This window comes from Coregonus clupeaformis, unplaced genomic scaffold (assembly GCF_020615455.1).
Source record: "Coregonus clupeaformis isolate EN_2021a unplaced genomic scaffold, ASM2061545v1 scaf0080, whole genome shotgun sequence".
Taxonomy (NCBI): domain Eukaryota; kingdom Metazoa; phylum Chordata; class Actinopteri; order Salmoniformes; family Salmonidae; genus Coregonus; species Coregonus clupeaformis.
Genome location: NW_025533535.1, coordinates 461104 through 487554, shown reverse-complemented (window position 1 = coordinate 487554; position 26451 = coordinate 461104). Strand labels below are relative to the sequence as shown.

Sequence of the window (26451 nt, the reverse complement as noted above, 5' to 3'; positions counted from 1 at the left end):
AGTATTGACTCAGGGTTATGAATACTTACGTAAATTATTCAAGGGGTCTGAATACTTTCCGAAGGCACTGTATATTATCTTATTATTACATTAATTCTATGGACGCAGTGCTAGTGACTATGGATTCAATGGATAAAACCACAATGGCCTAGTAGTATTGTGTGGTGGTGGTATACTCAGCTAAACAGAGATCAGGTAGACCAGACGTTTACCTTCTTCTTGGTGGTAAGGATGCGTCTGAGGGCAGCCTGGCTGGCGTGCTGTGACTGTCTTCTGGCATAGCGTCTATACCACCGCTGGATGGTCACCGCTGCCTGGTTCACCTGCTGGATGAACCTTCAGACACAACAACATAGAGGTCAAAGGCTAGGGTGAGCAATACGCAACAAAAAAAAAGTCACCACAAATCAATACAAGGAGCTGTAAGGAAGGAGAGTGACTGATTTTCCAAAGTTGTTCTGGACATGCACACAACCCATCACGGATTTAAAAGCAAAGGATTGGTGTAAGCTTTGGCTGGAGGGAGTTTCCACCATTGTAAAATCAATGACAGAGACTGTGCAAGGGCACTTCTAAAGACATTTGCTAGACAAAACATTACAACACAAGAGCATTGATTCCCAAGGTGCCTTGCTGAGTGAACTCTGACCTCTCGGCCTCCTCCTCGGTGACCTCTCTCCTACGGGGCAGGCTGGGGGAGCCTCTGGGGCTGCGCTGGGCAGCATTGTTGTTAGACGTAGAGGAGGAGAAGTTCTTCTGGGACTTGGTGGTCAGAGAGCTGCTCTCCAGGGGTCCCTCGTCATTCACTGTGGCTTTCAGGATGTTACTGAGCACACAGAGAGAGAGACATGGACATTAACTTAGTATCAATCAAATGTATTTATAAAGCTTTTTTACATCAGCAGTTGTCACCAAGTTCTTTCACATACTTCTTATCAACACAGTATAAAAACTGCACAAACCTTTGAAGTACTAATGCAGTATACTGTATGCCGCAAAAGACTGAATGAAAGACAATGAAATAATGTATTATATTTTTGACTCACTTGAAGGAGGGTTTCTGGTTGGAGCTCTTGGGGGTGAGGGGTTTGTCAGAGTAGTTGTTATGCAAGATGGTGGTGACAGAGTTCCCCACAGCTCCCTTGTTGCTCCTAAAAGATCCGGGGCGAAATGTCACTGAACACCCTGACTGACAAACTATCTGGAAAGCTCATGTGTCATCATAGCAAGTCACTGCAAAGTAGGGGAGACCGGGGAACAAAATAACAGTTTTAGGATTTTGCTTAGTATGAAAATAATATTTGAGGTAGTTTCATAATATTTTTATACAAACATACATATCTTAGCTACCATTACACACTGTAACAAAGTTTCTAGGACATACTAGTTGCTTACAATTCAACCGACAGTGGTGGAAGTAAAATGTCACTGTTGTGTTTCCCACAGGTCTTCAACTGTAAAAATGCGGGGTCATTCAGAAATGTTAAGATTTGAAACTGATATTTGGATGAAAATACACTAAATTCACAAAATATAAAATTTTCATTTTATCTTTTTGGCATGTCATAATGACAAAAAACAAAGTAGACCAAATTACTATACTTTATAGAAGATACTTTTAGTAAAAGTATGAATTTGACTTAAAAAAAATAATCTAAGGTATTATCTTAGTTGTACTGGCAAACTTCATGTAAAAAAAGTTAACTTTTATATAATTATGTGAATGTGTCTAAATACCATATAAAATAACATAGGTTTTTAGGTAAGGGGTTAATTGTAACAAATGTTACAAATCTGAGTCTTGTGAGAAAATACAACAATAATGATTGTCATCACCTATACCAACAAAAATTCCTTCTTTTTTTTTTTACACCAAATACAAACGAACAACAACTTACAGACGCACACAAACAACGACTACATCTCCTCTGCCCAGACCCACATCCATATATTTCTGAATTTAAGCATAACTTCCTAGCATTTGTACATTGAATAACAGCTTTCTAAGTTATTTCAAATTTTATTTATTTTGTTGTTACTTTGTAAGGGGGGGGAGTCACTCCTAGGGCTGTTACGGTGACCGTATTACCGCCACAGAGGCGGTCAGGAGTCATGATGGCAGTCAAATTCCACGTGATCCTTTAGTCACGGTAATTAGGTTTCTCCAAGCGAGGATTCTGCTAATGGTCATTAGTAGCCTTCCAAATTTGCTAACTGCCTTTTACTCAGCACTCTATTGTCCCTCCTGAGTGGCGCAGTGGTCTAAGACACTGCATCGCAGTGCTAGCTGTGCCACTAGAGATCCTGGTTCGAATCCAGACTCTGTCGTAGCCGGCCGCGACCGGGAGACCCATGGGGTGGCGCACAATTTGCCCAGGGTAGGGGAGGGAATGGCCGGCAGGGATGTAGTTCAATTGGTAGAGCATGGCGTTTGCAACGCCAGGGTTGTGGGTTCGATTCCCACGGGGGGCCAGTATGAAATAATGTATGCACTGTAAGTCGCTCTGGATAAGAGCGTCTGCTAAATGACTAAAATGTAAATGTAAAAACACCATGACATCAATGCAGATCTATCAATGCAAATCTAATGTTGCGCAACATTTCTGTAATTGCGTGAGAAAACAGAGTTGATGGCCTCCACTAAAAAGAGGATCCCATCAGCTTTCTATAGGTTACGCCTATTATATTTATTTATCAACTTTAGTAATATACAGTGGGGAAAAAAAGTATTTAGTCAGCCACCAATTGTGCAAGTTCTCCCACTTAAAAAGATGAGAGAGGCCTGTAATTTTCATCATAGGTACACGTCAACTATGACAGACAAATGGAGATATTTTTTTCTCCAGAAAATCACATTGTAGGATTTTTTATGAATTTATTTGCAAATTATGGTGGAAAATAAGTATTTGGTCACCTACAAACAAGCAAGATTTCTGTCTCTCACAGACCTATAACTTCTTCTTTAAGAGGCTCCTCTGTCCTCCACTCGTTACCTGTATTAATGGCACCTGTTTGAACTTGTTATCAGTATAAAAGACACCTGTCCACAACCTCAAACAGTCACACTCCAAACTCCACTATGGCCAAGACCAAAGAGCTGTCAAAGGACACCAGAAACAAAATTGTAGACCTGCACCAGGCTGGGAAGACTGAATCTGCAATAGGTAAGCAGCTTGGTTTGAAGAAATCAACTGTGGGAGCAATTATTTGGAAATGGAAGACATACAAGACCACTGATAATCTGCCTCGATCTGGGGCTCCACGCAAGATCTCACCCCATGGGGTCAAAATGATCACAAGAACGGTGAGCAAAAATCCCAGAACCACACAGGGGGACCTAGTGAATGACCTGCAGAGAGCTGGGACCAAAGTAACAAAGCCTACCATCAGTAACACACTACGCCGCCAGGGACTCAAATCCTGCAGTGCCAGATGTGTCCCCCTGCTTAAGCCAGTACATGTCCAGGCCCGTCTGAAGTTTGCTAGAGTGCATTTGGATGATCCAGAAGAGGATTGGGAGAATGTCATATGGTCAGAAGAAACCAAAATAGAACTTTTTTGGTAAAAACTCAACTCGTCGTGTTTGGAGGACAAAGAATGCTGAGTTGCATCCAAAGAACACCATACCTACTGTGAAGCATGGGGGTATAAACATCATGCTTTGGGGCTGTTTTTCTGCAAAGGGACCAGGACGACTGATCCGTGTAAAGGAAAGAATGAATGGGGCCATGTATCGTGAGATTTTGAGTGAAAACCTCCTTCCATCAGCAAGGGCATTGAAGATGAAACGTGGCTGGGTCTTTCAGCATGACAATGATCCCAAACACATCGCCCGGGCAACGAAGGAGTGGCTTCGTAAGAAGCATTTCAAGGTCCTGGAGTGGCCTAGCCAGTCTCCAGATCTCAACCCCATAGAAAATCTTTGGAGGGGAGTTGAAAGTCCGTGTTGCCCAGCGACAGCCCCAAAACATCACTGCTCTAGAGGAGATCTGCATGGAGGAATGGGCCAAAATACCGGCAACAGTGTGTGAAAACCTTGTGAAGACTTACAGAAAACGTTTGACCTGTGTCATTGCCAACAAAGGGTATATAACAAAGTATTGAGAAACTTTTGTTATTGACCAAATACTTATTTTCCACCATAATTTGCAAATAAATTCATTAAAGATCCTACAATGTGATTTTCTGGATTCTTTTTTCTCATTTTGTCTGTCATAGTTGACGTGTACCTATGATGAAAATTACAGGCCTCTCATCTTTTTAAGTGGGAGAACTTGCACAATTGGTGGCTGACTAAATACTTTTTTTCCCCCACTGTAAAGCACATTGCTTCGATTTACAACAGGAGTGGCATGAAAATTAACCACGGGAACAGCGTCCTCCATTCACTACAGCGTCCTCCATTCAGACCCCTTGACTTTTTCAAAATGTTGTTACATTACAGCCTTATTCTAAAATGGAATAAAAAATACACTCCGCAATCTATACACCATACCCCATATTTACATACAGTGAGGGAAATAAGTATTTGACCCCTCTGCAAAACATGACTTAGTACTTTGTGGCAAAACCCTTGTTGGCATGCCGAGAGATGAGTTCGGATTGGTCTGCCATGTAGCACGCTTGTCTATAATCACAGAGGTCAGACGTTTCTTGTAGCTGGCCACCAGGTTTGCACACATCTCAGGAGGAATTTTGTTCCACTCCTCTTTGCAGATCTTCTCCAAGTCATTAAGGTTTCGAGGCTGACGTTTGGCAACTCGAACCTTCAGCTCCCTCCACAGATTTTCTATGGGATTAAGGTCTGGAGACTGGCTAGGCCACTCCAGGACCTTAATGTGCTTCTTCTTGAGCCACTCCTTTGTTGCCTTGGCCGTGTGTTTTGGGTCATTGTTATGCTGGAATACCCATCCACGACCCATTTTCAATGCCCTGGCTGGGGGAAGGAGGTTCTCACTCAAGATTTGACGGTACATGGCCCCGTCCATCGTCCCTTTGATGCGGTGAAGTTGTCCTGTCCCCTTAGCAGAAAAACACCCCCAAAGCATAATGTTTCCACCTCCATGTTTGATGGTGGGGATAATAATAATAATAATAATAAGCCATTTAGCAGACGCTTTTATCCAAAGCGACTTACAGTCATGCGTGCATTCATTTGTGTATGGGTGGTCCCGGGGATCGAACCCACTACCTTGGCGTTATAAGCGCCATGCTCTACCAGCTGAGCTACAGAGGATGGTGTTCTTGGGGTCATAGGCAGCATTCCTCCGCCTCCAAACACGGCGAGTTGAGTTGATGCCAAAGAGCTCCATTTTGGTCTCATCTGACCACAACACTTTCACCCAGTTCTCCTCTGAATCATTCAGATGTTCATTGGCAAACTTCAGACGGGCCTGTATATGTGGTTTCTTGAGCAGGGGGACCTTGCGGGCGCTGCAAAATTTCAGTCCTTCACGGCGTAGTGAGTTACCAACTGCTTTCTTGGTGACTATGATCCCAGCTGCCTTGAGATCATTGACAAGATCCTCCCGTGTAGTTCTGGGCTGATTCCTCACCGTTCTCATGATCATTGCAACTCCACGAGGTGAGATCTTGCATGGAGCCCCAGGCAGAGGGACATTGACAGTTATTTTGTGTTTCTTCCATTTGCGAATAAATCGCACCAACTGTTGTCATCTTCTCACCAAACTGCTTGGCGATGGTTTTGTAGCCCATTCCAGCCTTGTGTAGGTCTACAATCTTGTCCCTGACATCCTTGGAGAGCTCTTTGGTCTTGGCCATGGTGGAGAGTTTGAAATCTGATTGATTGATTGCTTCTGTGGACAGGTGTCTTTTATACAGGTAACAAGCTGAGATTAGGAGCACTCCCTTTAAGAGTGTGCTCCTAATTTCAGCTCGTTACCTGTATAAAAGACACCTGGGAGCCAGAAATCTTTCTGATTGAGAGGGGGTCAAATACTTCTTTCCCTCATTAAAACGCAAATCAATTTATATAATTTTTGACATGCGTTTTCTGGATTTTTGTTGTTGTTATTCTGTCTCTCACTGTTCAAATAAACCTACCATTACAATTATAGACTGATCATTTCTTTGTCAGTGGGCAAACATACAAAATCAGCAGGGGATCAAATACTTTTTTCCTCTCACTGTAAGTATTCAGACCCTTTGCTATGAGACTCGAAATTGAGCTCAGGTGCATCCTGTTTCCATTGATCATCCTTGAGATGTTTCTACAATTTGATTAGAGTCCACCTGTGGTAAATTCAATTGATTGGACATGATTTGGAAAGGCACACACCTGTCTATATAAAGGTCCCACAGTTGACAGTGCATGTCAGAGCAAAAACCAAGCTATGAGGTCGAAGGAATTGTCCATAGAGCTCCGAGACAGGATTGTGGAGAGATCTGGGGAAGGGTACCAAAAAATGTCTGCAGCATTGAAGGTCCCCAAGAACACAGAGGCCTCCATCATTCTTAAATGGAACAAGTTTGGAAGCACCAAGACTCTTCCTACAGCTGGCCGCCTGGCCAAACTGAGCAATCGGGGGAGAAGGGCCTTGGTCAGGGAGGTGACCAAGAACCCGATGGTCACTATGACAGAGCTCCAGAGTTCCTCTGTTGAGAGGAGGACAACTGTCTCTTCAGCACTCCACCAATCAGGCCTTTATGGTAGAGTGGCCAGATGGAAGCCCCTCCTCAGTAAAAGGCACATGATAGCCTGCTTGGAGTTTGCCAAAAGGTACTTAAAGGACTCTCAGACCATGAGAAACAAGATTCTCTGGTCTGATGAAACCAAGATTGAACTCTTTAGCCTGAATGCCAAGTGTCACGTCTGGAGGAAACCTGGCACCATCCCTACGGTGAAGCATGGTGGTGGCAGAATCATGCAGTGGGGATGTTTTTCAGTGGCAGGGACTGGGAGTCTAGTCAGGATCAAGGGAAAGATGAACAGAGCAAAGTACATAGAGATCCTTGATGAAAACCTGCTCCAGAGTGCTCAGGACCTCAGACTGAGGCGAAGGTTCACCTTCCAACAGGACAACGACCCTAAGCACACAGCCAAGACAACGCAGGAGTGGCTTTGGGACAAGTCTCTGAATGTCCTTGAGTGGCCCAGCCAGAGCCCGGACTTGAACCCAATCTAACATCTCCGGAGAGACCTGAAAATAGCTGTGCAGCAACACTCCCGATCCAACCTGACAGAGCTTGAGAGGATCTGCAGAGAAGAATGGGAGAAACTCCCCAAATACAGGTGTGCCAAGCTTGTAGCGTCATACCCAAGAAGACTCGAGGCTGTAATTGCTGCCAAAGCTGCTTCAACAAAGTACTGAGTAAAGGGTCTGAATACTTATGTAAATGCATATTTCCGTTTTTATTTTTAATAAATTAGCACAAATGTCTAAAAACCAGTTTTTGCTTTATCATTATGGGGTATTGTGTGTAGATTGATGAGGGGAAAATACAATTTAATCAATTTTAGAATAAGGCTGAAACCTAACAAAATGTGGAAAAAGTCAAGGGGTCTGAATACTTTCCGAAGGCACTGTAAGTGCATAAATGACGTATTTGTTTTCCCCATTCCCCTGTGCATGATAATGGTCCATTAAAAATCAAAACTAATTTCTCACATATTCTTTTATATATGTAAAGACATTAAAATTAAGAATAGTTTGATGGGTGACAATATTAGCCTATCACTTATGAATAATGCCCGGCTTGTGCATTAAGGAAAGAAACAGAGCATGCCTTTTTTTGGCGACTTTTTCAAATCATAGTCGCACACCTCATGTAGCCTAACCCATAGAACTATATGTTTTGATAAGGTTTGTATCACAGCTAATGTGGCCAAATAATTTCTTAAAATTAAGAACATTAATTTGCTTTCTAACCGGTGTAGAGCCTAACTGGCATACATAGGCTGCGCGTGAGTTTCAAGTTTGGGGAAGAATTTACCATAAAAATGCACCTTTATAATAAAGCATTACATGCATAATCACATTTGTCGTCACTTTCGAGAACAGTGCAAAAGCAATCGAAAATCACATCAAACACTTATCAAAACAGCCTATCGTACTTTTAAAACTCACCTCACTGTGATGATCAATTTGAAGAAAGAAGTTCAACAGTATGCTGAAACAGTGTAAATGAAATGGTAGCGCTTTCTAAAGGTGATTGATCTGAAATACATTTTCTTCATTTCATTATGTTTCTTTAGACCTGACTAAAATAAATAATGGATTTATTGTGATGGTGTATACTAAATTGATTTATTAGACTATTTTTTTAAATGTTGATTTTCCAAAGGCACGCATGTGTATGTGTGGAGGCCTGGAGATGCTAAACGTGTTTATGTTAATTAACGGTCAATTACCGTGAGATCGGCAGTCTTTTGTATGACAATAACCGGCTGACAAAATGTAACGACCACCACAGCCCTAGTCACTCCATACCCTCAGTGAGAGAGGAGAGAGATGACACGTGACCCATTTCAGGAAACTAGGCGTACAGTGGGGAAAAAAAGTATTTAGTCAGCCACCAATTGTGCAAGTTCTCCCACTTAAAAAGATGAGAGAGGCCTGTAATTTTCATCATAGGTACACGTCAACTATGACAGACAAATTGAGGAAAAAAATCCAGAAAATCCCATTGTAGGATTTTAATGAATTTATTTGCAAATTATGGTGGAAAATAAGTATTTGGTCACCTACAAACAAGCAAGATTTCTGGCTCTCACAGACCTGTAACTTCCTATTTAAGAGGCTCCTCTGTCCTCCACTCGTTACCTGTATTAATGGCACCTGTTTGAACTTGTTATCAGTATAAAAGACACCTGTCCACAACCTCAAACAGTCACACTCCAAACTTCACAATGGCCAAGACCAAAAGAGCTGTCAAAGGACACCAAAAACAAAATTGTAGACCTGCACCAGGCTGGGAAGACTGAATCTGCAATAGGTAAGCAGCTTGGTTTGAAGAAATCAACTGTGGGAGCAATTATTAGGAAATGGAAGACATACAAGACCACTGATAAGCTCCCTCGATCTGGGGCTCCACGCAAGATCTCACCCCGTGGGGTCAAAATGATCACAAGAACGGTGAGCAAAATCCCAGAACCACACGGGGGACCTAGTGAATGACCTGCAGAGAGCTGGGACCAAAGTAACAAAGCCAACCATCAGTAACACACTACGCTGCCAGGGACTCAAATCCTGCAGTGCGAGACGTGTCCCCCTGCTTAAGCCAGTACATGTCCAGGCCCGTCTGAAGTGCATTTGGATGATCCAGAAGAGGATTGGGAGAATGTCATATGGTCAGATGAAACCAAAATATAACTTTTTTGGTAAAAACTCAACTCGTCATGTTTGGAGGACAAAGAATGCTGAGTTGCATCCAAAGAACACCATACCTACTGTGAAGCATGGGGTTGGAAACATCATGCTTTGGGGCTGTTTTTCTGCAAAGGGACCAGGACGACTGATCCGTGTAAAGGAAAGAATGAATGGGGCCATGTATCGCTGAGATTTTGAGTGAAACCCTCCTTCCATCAGCAAGGGCATTGAAGATGAAACGTGGCTGGGTCTTTCAGCATGACAATGATCCCAAACACACCGCCGGGCAACGAAGGAGTGGCTTCGTAGAAAGCATTTCAAGGTCCTGGAGTGGCCTAGCCAGTCTCCAGATCTCAACCCCATAGAAAATCTTTGGAGGAGTTGAAAGTCTGTGTTGCCCAGCGACAGCCCCAAAACATCACTGCTCTAGAGGAGATCTGCATGGAGGAATGGGCCAAAATACCAGCAACAGTGTGTGAAAACCTTGTGAAGACTTACAGAAAACGTTTGACCTGTGCCATTGCCAACAAAGGGTATATAACAAAGTATTGAGAAACTTTTGTTATTGGCCAAATACTTATTTTCCACCATCATATGCCAATAAATTCATTAAAAATCCTACAATGTGACTTTCTGGATTTTTTTTCCTCATTTTGTCTGTCATAGTTGACGTGTACCTATGATGAAAATTACAGGCCTCTCTCATCTTTTTAAGTGGGAGAACTTGCACAATTGGTGGCTGACTAAATACTTTTTTTCCCCACTGTATGTCGCGCGTCAGTACTTCACAGGAGCGCCATTTGAACTTAAACTTGATTAAAATGTGTTTTTTGGCAGAAATGCCTTCTGGAACATGTGAACTTTCATGTGCCTTAATAACAAACATGTATGCCATCTGTAAATACGAATACAATTGTTAAATTACGAGCCTAGTTGGTTTAGCCATGGAAAAAGATAGCAACCTTCCCGCTAGCCATGATTGACTGAGATATTGAGTGGGCTGGACATGCCGAGAGATGAGTTCGGATTGGTCTGCCATGTAGCACGCTTGTCTATAATATCACCTGGTCAGTATGTGTATGTAATCCTTTCTAACGCTGCTTTTTTGAAAGATATCACGTAGTAGAACTGCCTAAGTGTTGCTCTCCACTTTCTGGAGGACCGAGTTTTGAAATCATTAGAGTATGATAGCTAAGGAGATGGAGAAAATTCTGGCGTTTGATTGCAAATATGTAGACGGAGTCGGAAAGAGAACACACAGAAGGCTGTTGTATAAAATACCTGTCTTCGGATTACATCTTCAAATTAAGGGCAACCATGGCCGTGACAGAGAGGGAGAAGCGTCCATCCATGTATATGGGTAAGAGAGTCTAACTAGCTACATTTTCAGATATTACACAATTTTGTCAGAAAGTCGTTTTCATTTCAAGTTAAAGTGTACTGTTAGCTAGCTAGCTAACGTTAGCTGGCTGGCTAGCTAGCTAACGTCATGTGTATGATCTGTGTAGTAATATTATTTGTATCTCAGAGCCATTTGCATTGCTAGTTATAGCCTAATGTTAGCTAGCTAACATTGAACCTGGTTGGTTAGATACCTGCCGATTCATGCAGGGTAGTAACGTTATGAGTTGGGATTATGGTTAATTGTTTAGCTAGCTAGCTACATGTCTAAACAAAACACACCACTATGCAAGTCACTATTTCAATAGAATGTTTATGATGTCACTGCGACAACTGTCAATAGACGTAGCTGGTAAATTCGCTCTGGCTATCTACTCTTTCAGAGCACTCGTCTGAGTGTGCCAGAGTGCAGAATAATTGACGAATTTACAAACGCTCAACAACCGTTGAATATGGCCGGTGTCAGTAAACGTTGGCAAAAAAAACGTAATTAGCACAGTTGCAGTCACCAACGCTCTGGATAACATAAAAAAACAGCATTAACAGCTCTGCTAGGGCAAGTAAAATGGTCAGAGTGAGCTGTTCTTTGGAAGTAGCTAGCAAGCTAGCCAGTTAGCTTGGGTGCTTGACTGCTGTTAGGTCAGAACGCTCGGCTCAACCCTACTATTCAGCCAGAGTGTCCAGTGTGCGCTCGGAACACGCAGAGAGCGAAACGCTCTGAATTTACGAAGGCCAATCCGACAACGCTCTGAGTTTACAAACACCCAGAGCACACTCTGGCACTCCAGATTCAATTTACAAACACACCTGAAGCCAGCATTTAGTCTTGAAATCTTTGGTTGTTTAGTACATAGCCTCACATGTGTGAATGATGCTGAATGGGTGTAGACAAAGAAGAGCTCTCCAGTAGGTACCAAAACATTCAATGCCCATTTTCTCAAAAATGAGGTTACAAGTTGATCAACTTTCAAAGCAGAATTACTTTCCCATTGTTCCTCAACTGTAGTGAATGATATACAATTTCCTAGCTCTGAGGCTCTACTTTTATCCAATGTAAAAAACATAATTTGCTACATAAGACCGAATCGAGCCGGTCGGTCACACATGAGCTTCTCAGTCAGAGTTATCAATATTAACAAAGTACACATTATCATAATAATTACACATAACTCTTTTACTGTTGAGATGGTCTGATAAATCCTTCAACCCTCAGGCAATACAGTGATACATGTCTTAAGAAACATACTTGTCATATCCATACCTACCAACCATAAAGGATTAGAATTTGACATTTATTTTTTGAAAAACATCACCAACAAAGGAATTGTTGGACTTTTAGCTCGAGGGCAGTATCGGCTGTGATCGACATGCATGAAACAGGAGAGACAATTTGAGAGAAATCCAGAATGTTGCTGCTTTAAGTGTGAATGGTTTGGTTTCTCGGCCATGCAGTTCTGTAAAGCCTCTTACCCAGCCTAGCTGTGAGTGTGCCAGTATTTCTGTTAGCCGGAATAGCCGGCTTTTGTCAGATAAATACAATTGGAGCCGGTCAATTGTTCGGGAGAGAAACAATTGCGAAATAATGCATTTTAGCCTATTAATTGATTGAAATATCAGTCGATGTTGCGCAAGAGACAGCTCATCAAACAGTAAGCTATTTAGGCTATATAATTTTGGCAATTTCATTCAATTTACTTTAGGGAAGCTTAACTTCACCTAGCCTTACAGTGAGGGAAAAAAGTATTTGATCCCCTGCTGATTTTGTACGTTTGCCCACTGACAAAGAAATGATCAGTCTATAATTTTAATGGTAGGTATATTTGAACAGTGAGAGACAGAACAACAACAAAAAAATCCAGAAAAACGCATGTCACAAATGTTATAAATTGATTTGCATTTTAATGAGGGAAATAAGTATTTGACCCCCTCTCAATCAGAAAGATTTCTGGCTCCCAGGTGTCTTTTATACAGGTAACGAGCTGAGATTAGGAGCACACTCTTAAAGGGAGTGCTCCTAATCTCAGCTTGTTACCTGTATAAAAAAACACCTGTCCACAGAAGCAATCAATCAATCAGATTCCAAACTCTCCACCATGGCCAAGACCAAAGAGCTCTCCAAGGATGTCAGGGACAAGATTGTAGATCTACACAAGGCTGGAATGGGCTACAAGACCATCGCCAAGCAGCTTGGTGAGAAGGTGACAACAGTTGGTGCGTTTATTCGCAAATGGAAGGAACACAAATGAACTGTCAGTCTCCCTCGGCCTGGGGCTCCATGCAAGATCTCACCTCGTGGAGTTGCAATGATCATGAGAACGGTGAGGAATCAGCCCAGAACTACACGGTAGGATCTTGTCAATGATCTCAAGGCAGCTGGGACCATAGTCACCAAGAAAACAATTGGTAACACACTACGCCGTAAATGACTGAAATCCTGCAGCGCCTGCAAGGTCCCCCTGCTGACGAAATCACATATAAAAGGGCCGTCTGAAGTTTGACAATGAACATCTGAATGATTCAGAGGAGAACTGGGTGAAAGTGTTGTGGTCCAAAATGGAGCTCTTTGGCATCAACTCAACTCGCTGTGTTTGGAGGAGGAGGAATGCTGCCTATGACCCCAAGATCACCATCCCCACCGTCAAACATGGAGGTGGAAACATTATGCTTTGGGGGTGTTTTTCTGCTAAGGGGACAGTACAACTTCACCGCATCAAAGGGACGATGGACGGGGCCATGTACCGTCAAATCTTGAGTGAGAACCTCCTTCCCCCAGCCAGGGCATTGAAAATGGGTCGTGGATGGGTATTCCAGCATAACAATGACCCAAAACACACGGCCAAGGCAACAAAGGAGTGGCTCAAGAAGAAGCACATTAAGGTCCTGGAGTGGCCTAGCCAGTCTCCAGACCTTAATCCCATAGAACATCTGTGGAGGGAGCTGAAGGTTCGAGTTGCCAAACGTCAGCCTCGAAACCTTAATGACTTGGAGAAGATCTGCAAAGAGGAGTGGAACAAAATTCCTCCTGAGATGTGTGCAAACCTGGTGGCCAACTACAAGAAACGTCTGTGATTATAGACAAGCGTGCTACATGGCAGACCAATCCGAACTCATCTCTCGGCATGCCAACAAGGGTTTTGCCACGAAGTACTAAGTCATGTTTTGCAGAGGGGTCAAATACTTATTTCCCTCACTGTATGTAAATATGGGGTATGGTGTATAGATTGCGGAGTGTATTTTTTATTCCATTTTAGAATAAGGCTGTAATGTAACAACATTTTGAAAAAGTCAAGGGGTCTGAAAACCTTCTGAAGGCACTGTAAATAGCGAATGGAGGACGCTGTTCCCGTGGTTAATTTTCATGCCACTCCTGTTGTAAATCGAAGCAATGCAACAAAGAAGTGGTTCAAGAAGAAGCACATTAAGGTCCTGGAGTGGCCTAGCCAGTCTCCAGACCTTAATCCCATAGAAAATCTGTGGAGGGAGCTGAAGGTTCGAGTTGTCAAACGTCAGCCTCGAAACATTAATGACTTGGAGAAGATCTGCAAAGAGGAGTGGAACAAAATCCCTCCTGAGATGTGTGCAAACCTGGTGGCCAACTACAAGAAACATCTGACCTCTGTGATTGCCAACAAGGGTTTTGCCACCAAGTACTAAGTCATGTTTTGCAGAGGGGTCAAATACTTATTTCCCTCATTAAAATGCAAATCAATTCATAACATTTTTGACATGCATTTTTCTGGATTTTTGTTGTTGTTATTCTGTCTCTCACTGTTCACATAAACCTACCATTAAAATTATAGACTGACCAGGTCTTTGTCAGTGGGCAAATGTACAAAATCAACAGGGGATCAAATACTTTTTTCCCCTCACTGTATGTATTCTAACACCTTAAAATTGCTCATCGGAAGAATGACACACGCCGTTGCATGTTCTGTTAAGATGAATTAGCATAAACTAAATGTGATTTCCGTCATTCTGAGCAACATGGGTGGACACTCTAATCAGTTTGCGTAATCAATGCATATGGATCCGGTAAATTTCTAAAATGTCCGGTAAATTAAAATGCTGCTGGTCAAATGTCTGGCGCCACATTTTTCCTGACGGAAACCCTGATGTGTGCGTGTGTGTGTGTGTAATGCGACCCACCTGTTGTTAGCTGTGAAGTTGGCAGCCAGGGCTACCCCTGTCTCTCTCCTCTTTGGGCCACTGGTGGTGGGGGAGTCCACGCTGCCCGTGGAGCGAGAGCTGGGAGGTGTAGGGAAGGCTCTTGGCTGGTCATCCTGGAAGGGGAAAGAAAATGTACAAGTCAGGTTTCTGTGTAGCAGCATACCTAGGCCATAACGCAATACTGAGTTAGAGGATATAAACTGTCCGCTATAAGCTCTGCAGAAGGCTATGTGATAGAGGTTACTGTATAGTACTTTGTGACCCTGAAAACTGTTGATGTAAAAAGGGCTTTATAATTGATTGATCAGAGTACATAGAGGACAGTGGGACTGTAGAGGACAGTGAGACAGTAGAGGACAGTAGAGGACAGTGAGACAGTAGAGGACAGTGAGACAGTAGAGGACAGTAGAGGACAGTGAGACAGTAGAGGACAGTGAGACAGTAGAGGACAGTATAGGACAGTATAGGACAGTGAGACAGTAGAGGACAGTGAGACAGTAGAGGACAGTGAGACAGTGAGACAGTAGAGGACAGTAGAGGACAGTATAGGACAGTGAGACAGTAGAGGACAGTGAGACAGTAGAGGACAGTGAGACAGTAGAGGACAGTAGAGGACAGTAGAGGACAGTGGGACTGTAGAGGACAGTGGGACTGTAGAGGACAGTGAGACAGTGGGACTGTAGAGGACAGTATAGGACAGTGAGACAGTAGAGGACAGTGAGACAGTAGAGGACAGTGGGACTGTAGAGGACAGTATAGGACAGTGAGACAGTGGGACTGTAGAGGACAATATAGGACAGTGAGACAGTAGAGGACAGTGGGACTGTAGAGGACAGTATAGGACAGTGAGACAGAGGACAGTGAGACAGTATAGGACAGTAGAAGACAGTGAGGCAGTAGAGGACAGTGAGGCAGTGAGACAGTAGAGGACAGTGAGACAGTAGAGGACAGTAGAGGACAGTGAGGCAGTAGAGGACAGTAGAGAACAGTGAGGCAGTAGAGGACAGTAGAGGACAGTGAGGCAGTAGAGGACAGTAGAGGACAGTGAGACAGTAGAGGACAGTGAGACAGTAGAGGACAGTAGAGGACAGTGAGACAGTAGAGGACAGTATAGGACAGTGAGACAGTAGAGGACAGTGAGACAGTAGGGGACAGTAGAGGACAGTGAGACAGTGAGACAGTAGAGGACAGTGAGACAGTAGAGGACAGTAGAAGACAGTGAGGCAGTAGAGGACAGAATAGGACAGTGAGACAGTATAGGACAGTGAGACAGTAGAGGACAGTAGAGGACAGTATAGGACAGTGAGACAGTATAGGACAGTGAGACAGTAGAGGACAGTGAGACAGTAGAGGACAGTGAGACAGTAGAGGACAGTGAGACAGTAGAGGACAGTGGGACTGTAGAGGACAGTATAGGACAGTGAGACAGTAGAGGACAGTGGGACTGTAGAGGACAGTGGGACTGTAGAGGACAGTATAGGACAGTGAGACAGTGGGACTGTAGAGGACAATATAGGACAGTGAGACAGTAGAGGACAGTGGGACTGTAGAGGACAGTATAGGACAGTGAGACAGAGGACAGTGAGACAGTATAGGACAGTAGAAGACAGTGAGGCAGTAGAGGACAGTGAGACAGTGAGACAGTAGAGGACAGTGAGACAGTAGAGGACAGTAGAGGACAGTGAGGCAGTAGAGGACAGTAGAGAACAGTGAGGCAGTAGAGGACAGTGAGGCAGTAGAGGACAGTAGAGGACAGTGAGACAGTAGAGGACAGTGAGACAGTAGAGGACAGTAGAGGACAGTGAGACAGTAGAGGACAGTATAGGACAGTGAGACAGTAGAGGACAGTGAGACAGTAGGGGACAGTAGAGGACAGTGAGACAGTGAGACAGTAGAGGACAGTGAGACAGTAGAAGACAGTGAGGCAGTAGAGGACAGAATAGGACAGTGAGACAGTATAGGACAGTGAGACAGTAGAGGACAGTAGAGGACAGTATAGGACAGTGAGACAGTAGAGGACAGTGAGACAGTAGAGGACAGTGAGACAGTAGAGGACAGTGAGACAGTAGAGGACAGTGAGACAGTAGAGGACAGTGGGACTGTAGAGGACAGTATAGGACAGTGAGACAGTAGAGGACAGTGGGACTGTAGAGGACAGTGGGACTGTAGAGGACAGTATAGGACAGTGAGACAGTAGAGGACAGTGGGACTGTAGAGGACAGTGAGACAGTGGGACTGTAGAGGACAGTATAGGACAGTGAGACAGTAGAGGACAGTGAGACAGTGGGACTGTAGAGGACAGTATAGGACAGTGGGACTGTAGAGTCCTCTGTAGCTCAATTGGTAGAGCATGGCGCTTGTAACGCCAGGTTAGTGGGTTCGATCCCCGGGACCACCCATACGTAAAAATTTACGCACACATGACTGTAAGTCCCTTTGGATAAAAGCGTCTGCTAAATGGCATATTATTATTATATTAGAGGACAGTAGAGGACAGTGAGACAGTGTAGGACAGTAGAGGACAGTGAGACAGTATAGGACAGTATAGGACAGTAGAGGACAGTGAGACAGTATAGGACAGTAGAGGACAGTGAGACAGTATAGGACAGTAGAGGACAGTGGGACAGAGGACAGTAAATGACAGTAGGATATTAGCGGACAGTGGGACATTAGAGGACAGTAGGGGACAGTGGGGCAGAAAATGATAGAGGACATTAGAGGACAGAGTGGGACAGTAGAGGACAGAGTGGGACAGTGAGGGACATTAGAGGACAGTGAGGGACAGTAGAGGACAGTGAGGAACAGTAGAGGACCGTAGAGGACAGTGAGGAACAGTAGAGGACAGTGGGAGGGGATAGATTAAGTACCAGGATGTTCCAGGTGGTACGGTCCGGGGAGGCCTTACTGAGGCTTGCCAGCTTCCTGCGTCCGTCTGAGCTGCTGTCAAACAACGCCAGGAAGTCTTCTGTCTGGTCCTCACTGGGCACACACACACACACACATCAATATTATAAAATGGAACATAGGCCTATGTGTTCTATAATATTTACATTATAGTGTGTCTGTGTGCAAACCAATTCTAATCAAACGGTGGGACACTCTCAGTAGGGAGACTGCTCCATGGCTTTCAGGCTCAGATTTTAACAAAACAAATACCATTTTATTTGTCACATGCGCCGAATACAACAGGTGTAGACCTTACCGTGAAATGCTTTCTTACAAGCCCTTAACCAACAGTGCAGTTCAAGAAATAGAGTTAAGAAAATATTTACTAAATAAACTAAAGTAAAAAATAAATTAAAAAGTAACAATAAAATAACAATACCGAGGCTATATACAGGGGGTACCGGTACCGAGTCAATGTGCGGGGGTACAGGTTAGTCAAGGTAATTTGTACATGTAGGTAGGGGTAAAGTGACTATGCATAGAACAAGGGCTAAATACTAGAACACACAATTAAGAAACTAGTAGACAAAGCAGTGGGGCCCTTAAGTGCGGCCCTGAGTGGGAGCTTATGTGATTATACTTTTGTCATGACAGCTGCGGAGATGTGGAGGCTGAGACCCTTCCCTTCCCTTAAGTGTTGGAATTCTACAGTATATGCAGAAAGCAGACCCTCTGTCAATCGGGATGGGGGATTCCATTGTGAATCCAATCCATGCACACCACACACAGCATATGTTTATCCCAATGCCCCGTCATTCATCCATCAAACACTTCCTCACTCCCCAAACACCACCTCATACCCAACACACCACCAGCGGGAGATGTAAGACTGACACCCAGTCAGTCTGGCCTGCCTGCCTGCCCCCAGTGGCATCTGTCCTGGTGTAGCCTGCTGCACTGTGCAGGGTGGTGGTGTCTGTGTGCATTTGAGTGTGTGTGTGTGTAAGATTTAGTGTGTGTGTGTGTATGGTAGTCTGTGTGTGTGTGTAGATGTTTGTAAGGGGCCAACTGGCCCAATGAAAAGCAATCCGACAACACCGATTCAAGTAGCTGCACATTCCTCTACGCTTCCCTTTACAAGCTGCTGATGTCTGGGGGGGGTGCAACCCAATGACAGCTATGAAAGACTTAGGGAGAGGAGGGTCGGGGGCCGGAGAGGAGGGGCAGCCTATTAGATTGTCCTTAATTTAAGCCCTCTACCCTAACAGCATCCCAGAAGGCAGTTGGTAGTGGTGGGGGACTTAGCGGCAGCTGCCAGACAATAGAATCTCTGCGTGCAGTGCTGCACACACTTTCACTGGTTCCTTACTGTGGGGTAACCTGACCCCATGGCCCTCCCCCTGCAACCCCTGACAAAGCAGCTCCAGCAAGGCCTCTGCTGCCCTACAACAGCCCCGGGTCCTGGGTCTCCATTTATAATGCAGGCAGCCACCATGACACAATGCCCATTGTACTGTCCTTTAAAGAATGGTCAGGGACGCCAGCTGTTGCTCAGTGAGGAGAGACATAAAGAGTCAGCCAACCAGCCTCCCTCCTTCCATTCAAGCGGATGGAGCTCTAGCCACCATCCTCCACTCCACACTGAACTCACATACTGCTCTTCAAACCTAAATCAATTTGTCTCTGATCTGACACATATCGTCACAAACGCATACCATGTACGCTAACATGTTTCATCCAGACAAACACATATGGTAGGATATGGGCTGACATGTTTGTTTCAGACTGAAACTAGGTTAAACAACAGCTACAAGGGAACCTTTTAAATACTCCAATCCACATCAAATGTTCAACACTTTCCAGAATAATTACACTAAGTATATTTGTTGGACAAATGAAGACCTGAAGACAGTGAGTGCCCAGCCTGAAGCATCTCTGACTGAATAATAATGTCACAGCCTACATGCTGCAGCACATATACAGTACATGTGGCAACGCAATGAAAACAATGTCAATATGGGTTCTACTGGGCTGGCTGTATAGAGACACTGTAGGAAAAAGTGGTCCTGTGTGGCTCAGTTCATAAGCTAGCAACACTAAGGTTGTGGGTTCGATACCTGCAGGGATCACCCATACACATAATAAATAATTAAGGTCTAGGATACCTTAGGCTGATGTTGGCTTGCTGGTTGACCTGTGTAGTACTGTTGGACCGTCTCAAGTTCTTGATAGAGCGGGAGCTGCCAAACCCAGCATCACCCTACAGACAAGAATGCAGACAAAGAGGTAAATGAAATACAAGACATCCAAGTTATCTGGCAGTGGAACGTTTATATTTAGGCCTATGTTGCTTAAAACAATGTAATATCAGCACACACTCATACGCCAAACATGAGTATCTTTGTACAACACAAGTTTGAAGTTTGGATGATATCTCGGCTATAACACAGCTTTAACATATTAGTAATAGCCTAACTGTCACAAACAGGGTTAACTTGCACCCATGTATACTGCTTGCTGGTTTCACTCACCAGTGTGTTGCGTTTGCCCCTGCCCTCGCTGGCTACAGAGACAGACACAGAGCGGGAGAAGACTTTCCCTGGAGAGGCAGAGCTGGGCCGGCGGGACACAGAGAGCTGGGAGCCTGACAGAGACAGGTCCAGAGCATCCCCTGCTCCTCCGGCCTGGATGGACGACGGGTTACGGGTAGTGTGCATCCTGACAAGGCCTGGTAGAGGGAGAGAGGAAGAGTCATGATACAGATGGACTTTCAAAAGGCACACACAAAACTATTGTGAAAACTGATTGGTGCGGTTTGATCCAAGTTTGGAGGAACAGATGCAGTCAACCACTTCCTCTTCAGCTATTATTGCCCTAGGCAACAGTCACAACTGTAGCACTCAGAGGTAACAGTAACACTTGACTTGAATTCACACCTAAACCACATTTACTCCATTCCCAACTAAATCTATTTCAAATCTTTAGACTTCTTCTAGGCAGATAACCATGATGGTGCAGGTACATTGTATGTCGTTGTTCACTTGGGATTGACAGAATGTGACACTTTGCCTCAAGATCTATCTAGCTTGCTGCCCTGCTTAACAACAGCAGAACAACGGTGTAACATGATTTATTGAACAAGGGATAGCTATCATATCGTTGGCTACAATGTTTCGATGGAATTAGTGTGTATGAGGATATAGTAAAGGTTGGTTGTGCTAAGTGAGGGGAGAATACAGGTGATAAGGAGCCCCAAAGAACAAAATAGAAATGTTAAAACCACAAATAATCGTATAGTCGGCCATTCAAACTTACCTTGCTTGTGTTATCACAAATTACTCCAAAGCCAATGGTGACGTTTCAGTGAGAATAGCTATTTTTCTTGATGGTGGCACTGATTTATTAAATCAACACACGTTAACAGTAGCCACCTAAAAGCCCAAAGCTAACGTTAACTAGAAGCCAAGAGCCTGTCAAGTGGGTATGCTAGCTTCCTAGAAGCTAGTTTGAACAAGTGGTTGATGCCTAAAATGATTATTTATGTGTAGCCTAACCTTCTCTGTGTGGCGCACTAGGCTGGCTAGCTAGCTTAAGTTAGCTTGCTCTCATCTTTCTCCACATAATAAGCGAGAAGCAACATGTTGGCTACGAAGCAATCAAGCGAAATAACTTCAATAAATCCACTATAGTAGCTAGCTAGCTAAACTAGCTACAAACTGTCAAATACGATAGTCCTTCGTTACCACAGCTCGGTAGAAATATTCCGTGAACTTACTCCATCAACGCAACGAGAGAGTGGCAATAATAACCCGCAACATCTTCTCTGTGGCAACCAGAAAATACAAGAACTCCTCCTACTGAGAACTGTGATTGGCGGTAAAAACACAACGTCCTGGGAATCCAGAGGATCTGATAGGTGGAGTGGAGATGTCGGTTAGCAGTGTCCCAAACGAAATGTTTGGTTGACTTTGCAAGAGGGGGGTGTGACACCCACCACCTGCCCCCAACCAAGCCCCAGTTGTCACAATATAACGTTTTAACAAATGTGAAGGCAAAAAATCAGTTTTAAATCAGTTTACTTTAATTCATGGGAGCACTCACCAATGCACGTTTCAACATGGTTTATGGTAATTTGAACATTTGTTTCATTGATTTATTTTCTTCCAAGTAGAACATATGAAAACAAGTAAAATAGACAAAGGTGCAGGACAGATCTGTATGTCAAAAGTACAGCATACAATATAATGTTGCTCACTCTAATAGAACTTCTTTATTTTGGTGGACCAACAACACATAGAAACATACTGGCTACTAGGCTACTAGAACCCCCTTTTTACTGCTGGGCAAAGGTTGGATGGGTGGAAACTAATACAGGGTCTTTAGAGATAACGGACAATATTCACACACAAGACTGTCGGAATAATAGCCTATATGAAGTTAGCCGAGGCCCTAGAGATAGCCTATAATGTAATCATTCGAAAGGAAATATTCATAATTACATTTGACATTTTAGTCATTTGGCAGACGCTCTTATTCAGAGAGACTTACAGGAGCAATTAGGTTAAAGTGCCTTGCTCAAGGGCACATAATTGGTCCTTGTTTGGATTCAAACTTTATATTTGCTGAATAATCAAACTCTATTAAGATACTTTCATTGGCCACAATGTAAAAATAAACATATAATAAACAAGCATCAAAACCAGCATCCCCTTCTTATCTCTTTCTAAACTCTACAGCCATTCTCCACATATCTGCCCCTTTGTCCAGAGTGATGTCCTCTGGTAGGGAGTCATGCCCAGGCATGGGTGGGAGTCTCTTCTTTTCTAGATGGCTCTCTAGAGTGGACCTGATGCTGTGGACACACACACACACACACACACACACACACACACACACACACACACACACACAAAGACAGCAGGGAAGGAGGGGAAGAGAGGAGGCAACAGTTAGCATTGCAACCCCATTGTCCTCACCACACGCTGCATTCCTATTCAGTCCCTAGCCCCAGCTGCTGGTTTAGTAAGGGGGCAGGGGTGACCTGTGCCGGCTGAGGGTATATCACTTAAGTCCCTTTCCCCTGACAGATGGGCGCCGGTAAGGGTCACACCCCGAGCCCTTCGGAGTCAAAAGGGCCCGCCTCATGTCCCAGGGGGATCTCTCTCTGTGTGTCTCTCAGTGTGTGCCCCTGCTTTATTGGGATTGAAAGAAGTGTCCATATAAACAGATTGACAGATTCCTCTGGTCTAAACATCAGTGTGGCCAGGGTGAGGGACAGGGTGCTGAAAATACAAGGGGAACACGTTGTTTGTTGTTATATTTTTTAAGATCAGAAAAATGTATAATCAACATCAAAGTCCTGTCCAAAGGTGGGTAATGATGTTAATGACAGCAGTGCTAATCAAATAATTCAAATGCTTTGTAAATAATGTGTTTTACACATTTGTGCGACATTTGCCCCATACAGATCCTTAATTCAGCCACAAATGGTTAGTGTCTTTGTTTGTTTTGTCAGTTACTCTTAATGACCATAAAAGGTTTGTTATGTCAGTTACTGTTAACAACCATAAAAGGTTTGTTTTGTCAGTTACTGTTAAAAACCATAAGAGGTTTGTTTTGTCAGTTACTGTTAACAACCATAAGAGGTTTGTTTTGTCAGTTACTGTTAACAACCATAAGAGGTTTGTTTTGTTAGTCACTGTGAATGACCATAAGAGGTTTGTTTAGTCAGTTACTGTTAATGACCATAAAAGGGCGTGAGAGCTGGATTGCCAATGTGATGTCGACAATAGCAGAAAGCAGACAAAAAGGCCCTTAGCCCTACTGTGACCTAGGTAGTCTACAGCACACATCTCTCAGTGTTGCCTATCTTTCCCACTAGCTCTAATCTGTATAATAATGCCCTTACTCCCAGTGTGGTAGATAAGCCTGGTCTGAAAAAGCCTGAGTGTTGGTCTTCAGGAGCAGGATTTCATGCAGCTCCAGTGAGAGTATGTCAATGTCTGTCCCACTGAAGAAGACCCTCAGCTCTCTCCTCTCCTCCTCGGATAACTTCTGCTGGAACTCTGATGGCAGCCTCTGGAACGGGTCCTGCAAACACAAGACATCCATATGCAGCAAACACAAGATAAATACCAGTGATATAAGTGATATAATTAGGGATAGAAAAACAGATCCTAGATCAGATTAAATCTCTTAACTCACATCATCAGAAGAGGAGAACAAGACTCGCTTTTCATGAAATCAAATTATGAATCAAATCAAATCAAATTGTATTTGTCACAAGCACCGAATACAACAGGTATAAACCTTACAGTGAAATGCTTACGTAGAAGTTATTTCTCAACGATGCAGAGTTAAATAAGATAAACAAACAAATGAGGAATAAAATACACAAGAATGAAGCTACAGTATATACAAGGAGTACCAGCTGAGATTCAATCAAGCATATGTCAATCCCAAGTATTATTATAATAAACAGAAATTCTGTTTTTTGGATCAACATTTGTTTTTGGTTCAACGCCTGCCATGTCCAATGTCACACGATGCCTGAATTTACACCTCAGATGGAGGCTGACCGCCTGCATGTGGTCCCTGATGTCAACCAGTGGTGGTTAGCAGGGGTCAAGGGTCAGGTAGGTGAAAGGGTTGACCCCATGACAAACTACTAAATGTGGTCACAGGGGGGGAGTTTCACTTCACTGACAGATTTTGTATTGTTGGTTTGGTCTTTAAAAGTGAGCCGGGCTGGGTCTATGCACAGATTCATTGATATGAAAAGATCAGTAGAGATAATGTCATCTCATATCATTCCCACTTATTGTTATGACTAGAACTGGTATATCCAACTAACTGCCTGACTGTTTCACTTTCCACAGTGTAAAACAATAACTCTGGTTATTAACACCAACACTGTGGGTTATTTTACACCACGTGGAGATACAGTTATGGGCTATATGTTAACTCACCCGTAGAGAAACAGGTATAGGCTATATGTTAACTCACCCGTGGAGATACAGGTATAAGCTATATGTTAACTCACCCGTGGACATACAGATATGGGCTATATGTTAACTCACCTGTGGAGATACAGGTATAAGCTATATGTTAACTCACCCGTGGAGATACAGGTATGGGCTATATGTTAACTCACCTGTGGAGATACAGGTATAAGCTATATGTTAACTCACCCGTGGACATACAGGTATGGGCTATATGTTAACTCACCCGTGGAGATACAGGTATAGGCTATATGTTAACTCACCTGTGGAGATACAGGTATGGGCTATATGTTAACTCACCCATGGAGATACAGGTATTGGCAATATGTTAACTCACCCGTGGAGATAAAGGTATGGGCTATATGTTAACTCACCCGTGGAGATACAGGTATAAGCTATATGTTAACTCACCCGTGGAGATACAGGTATGGGCTATATGTTAACTCACCTGTGGAGATACAGGTATAAGCTATATGTTAACTCACCCGTGGAGAACAGGTATGGGCTATGTGTTAACTCACCCGTGGAGATACAGCTATAGGCAATATGTTAACTCACCCGTGGAGATACAGGTATGGGCTATATGTTAACTCACCTGTCCTCTGCTCAGCATTAGCTCAGACTTCCAGCAGGTAAGGAGCTGCCAGGTAAATGTGCTGTGTTCCAGTCTGCACTCTCCAAGGACCTGGGACAGAGACATGAGAGGGGTACAGTCAAAAGGGCCAAAGCAGGGGGACCTCTGTAATAGAGTTGTCTCTCTATTACATACATTTCACATATATTAGTATATTTGTGCCTTAGGAAGGAGAGTCATGAGGAGAGCACATGCATAATCTACCCGGACAAAAATAGATACAAGGAACAAACATTAATCACTGCATCTGCGGGCATTAGGTGGAGACATTGTTGGAGTTAAGAGATCCTCTACCTTGGCTACACTGCTAGAGATCTGTGGGCCCATCTTGAGCGTCTCAGTCAGGTAGGACAAGAGTGGGACATGGGGCACTCCGCTAGTCTTTCCCAGGAACCGCAGGCCAATCTCCACTGCGAACACAGCGTCACACACATCGGTGTACGAACGCAGTCCTGTCCTCATAGCACCGCTAACGGAACCCTTCAGCGCCTCCTGACAGACAGAAAAACAGATGGAACGGAAGACAGAACGCCAAATAAAGAGACAGACAGACAGAACAACTGTAAGCAGAGAGCTGGGCACAGTGGCGCATAGCTGGGGAGACTGATTACCTCCCAGCCCAGTGAATGGAAACAGAGTTGGGTATGGTGGGTTTAGGAATTTGACCTCGAAACAAAATGGCCCCTTCAAATCCCACAGGGGAAGACTACTGTGTGTGTCTGTACACTTGGCTGGTATTGAATCAATGGGGCCTGGGCTGGGCATGACTTCAATGCTTAAAAAAAGCATACAGTCTCAAACTGAGCGCAAATGTATGTTTACCTGAGGTATCTTAGCCCTGACTTCATCAAGGACTACTGAGAAGTCTTGCTGATGTCTGTTCAAGTACCTTGAGGTGTCCTGCAAACACATGCCTGGTTAGTATACTTGCTACTGTAAATGCATATTATTTAATAAAAAATCACATTTATTTTCCTACTAGCAATGACTTTGCTGATAACGACTTTATTGAGGAAAACGTACTTACTATGAC

General features: G+C 43.7%; 2 protein-coding genes across 3 annotated transcripts in view; both read right to left on the bottom strand.

Moving 5' to 3' along the window:
- Positions 1 to 21558, bottom strand: part of cep131 (centrosomal protein 131) — a 48111-nt gene extending 26553 nt beyond the window's left edge. For both annotated transcript variants that reach the window (XM_041889102.2, XM_041889109.2), the window contains exons 1-8: positions 21099 to 21558; positions 20315 to 20511; positions 19949 to 20043; positions 17765 to 17876; positions 14877 to 15010; positions 1047 to 1151; positions 650 to 826; positions 213 to 336 (exon numbers count right to left, since the gene is read on the bottom strand). In XM_041889102.2, coding sequence (XP_041745036.1) covers positions 213 to 336; positions 650 to 826; positions 1047 to 1151; positions 14877 to 15010; positions 17765 to 17876; positions 19949 to 20043; positions 20315 to 20500 — 933 coding nt within the window. In that variant the 5' untranslated portion in view covers positions 20501 to 20511; positions 21099 to 21558. The remainder of the gene's footprint in view (positions 1 to 212; positions 337 to 649; positions 827 to 1046; positions 1152 to 14876; positions 15011 to 17764; positions 17877 to 19948; positions 20044 to 20314; positions 20512 to 21098) is intronic.
- Positions 21559 to 21842: 284 nt separating this feature from the next.
- The window catches only part of rnf213b (ring finger protein 213b), a 109144-nt gene continuing 104535 nt past the window's right edge, over positions 21843 to 26451 (bottom strand). Inside the window, 5 exon segments of the mRNA XM_041878961.2 lie at positions 21843 to 22635; positions 23692 to 23873; positions 25380 to 25469; positions 25713 to 25910; positions 26241 to 26318. Coding sequence (XP_041734895.2) covers positions 22497 to 22635; positions 23692 to 23873; positions 25380 to 25469; positions 25713 to 25910; positions 26241 to 26318 — 687 coding nt within the window. The 3' untranslated portion in view covers positions 21843 to 22496.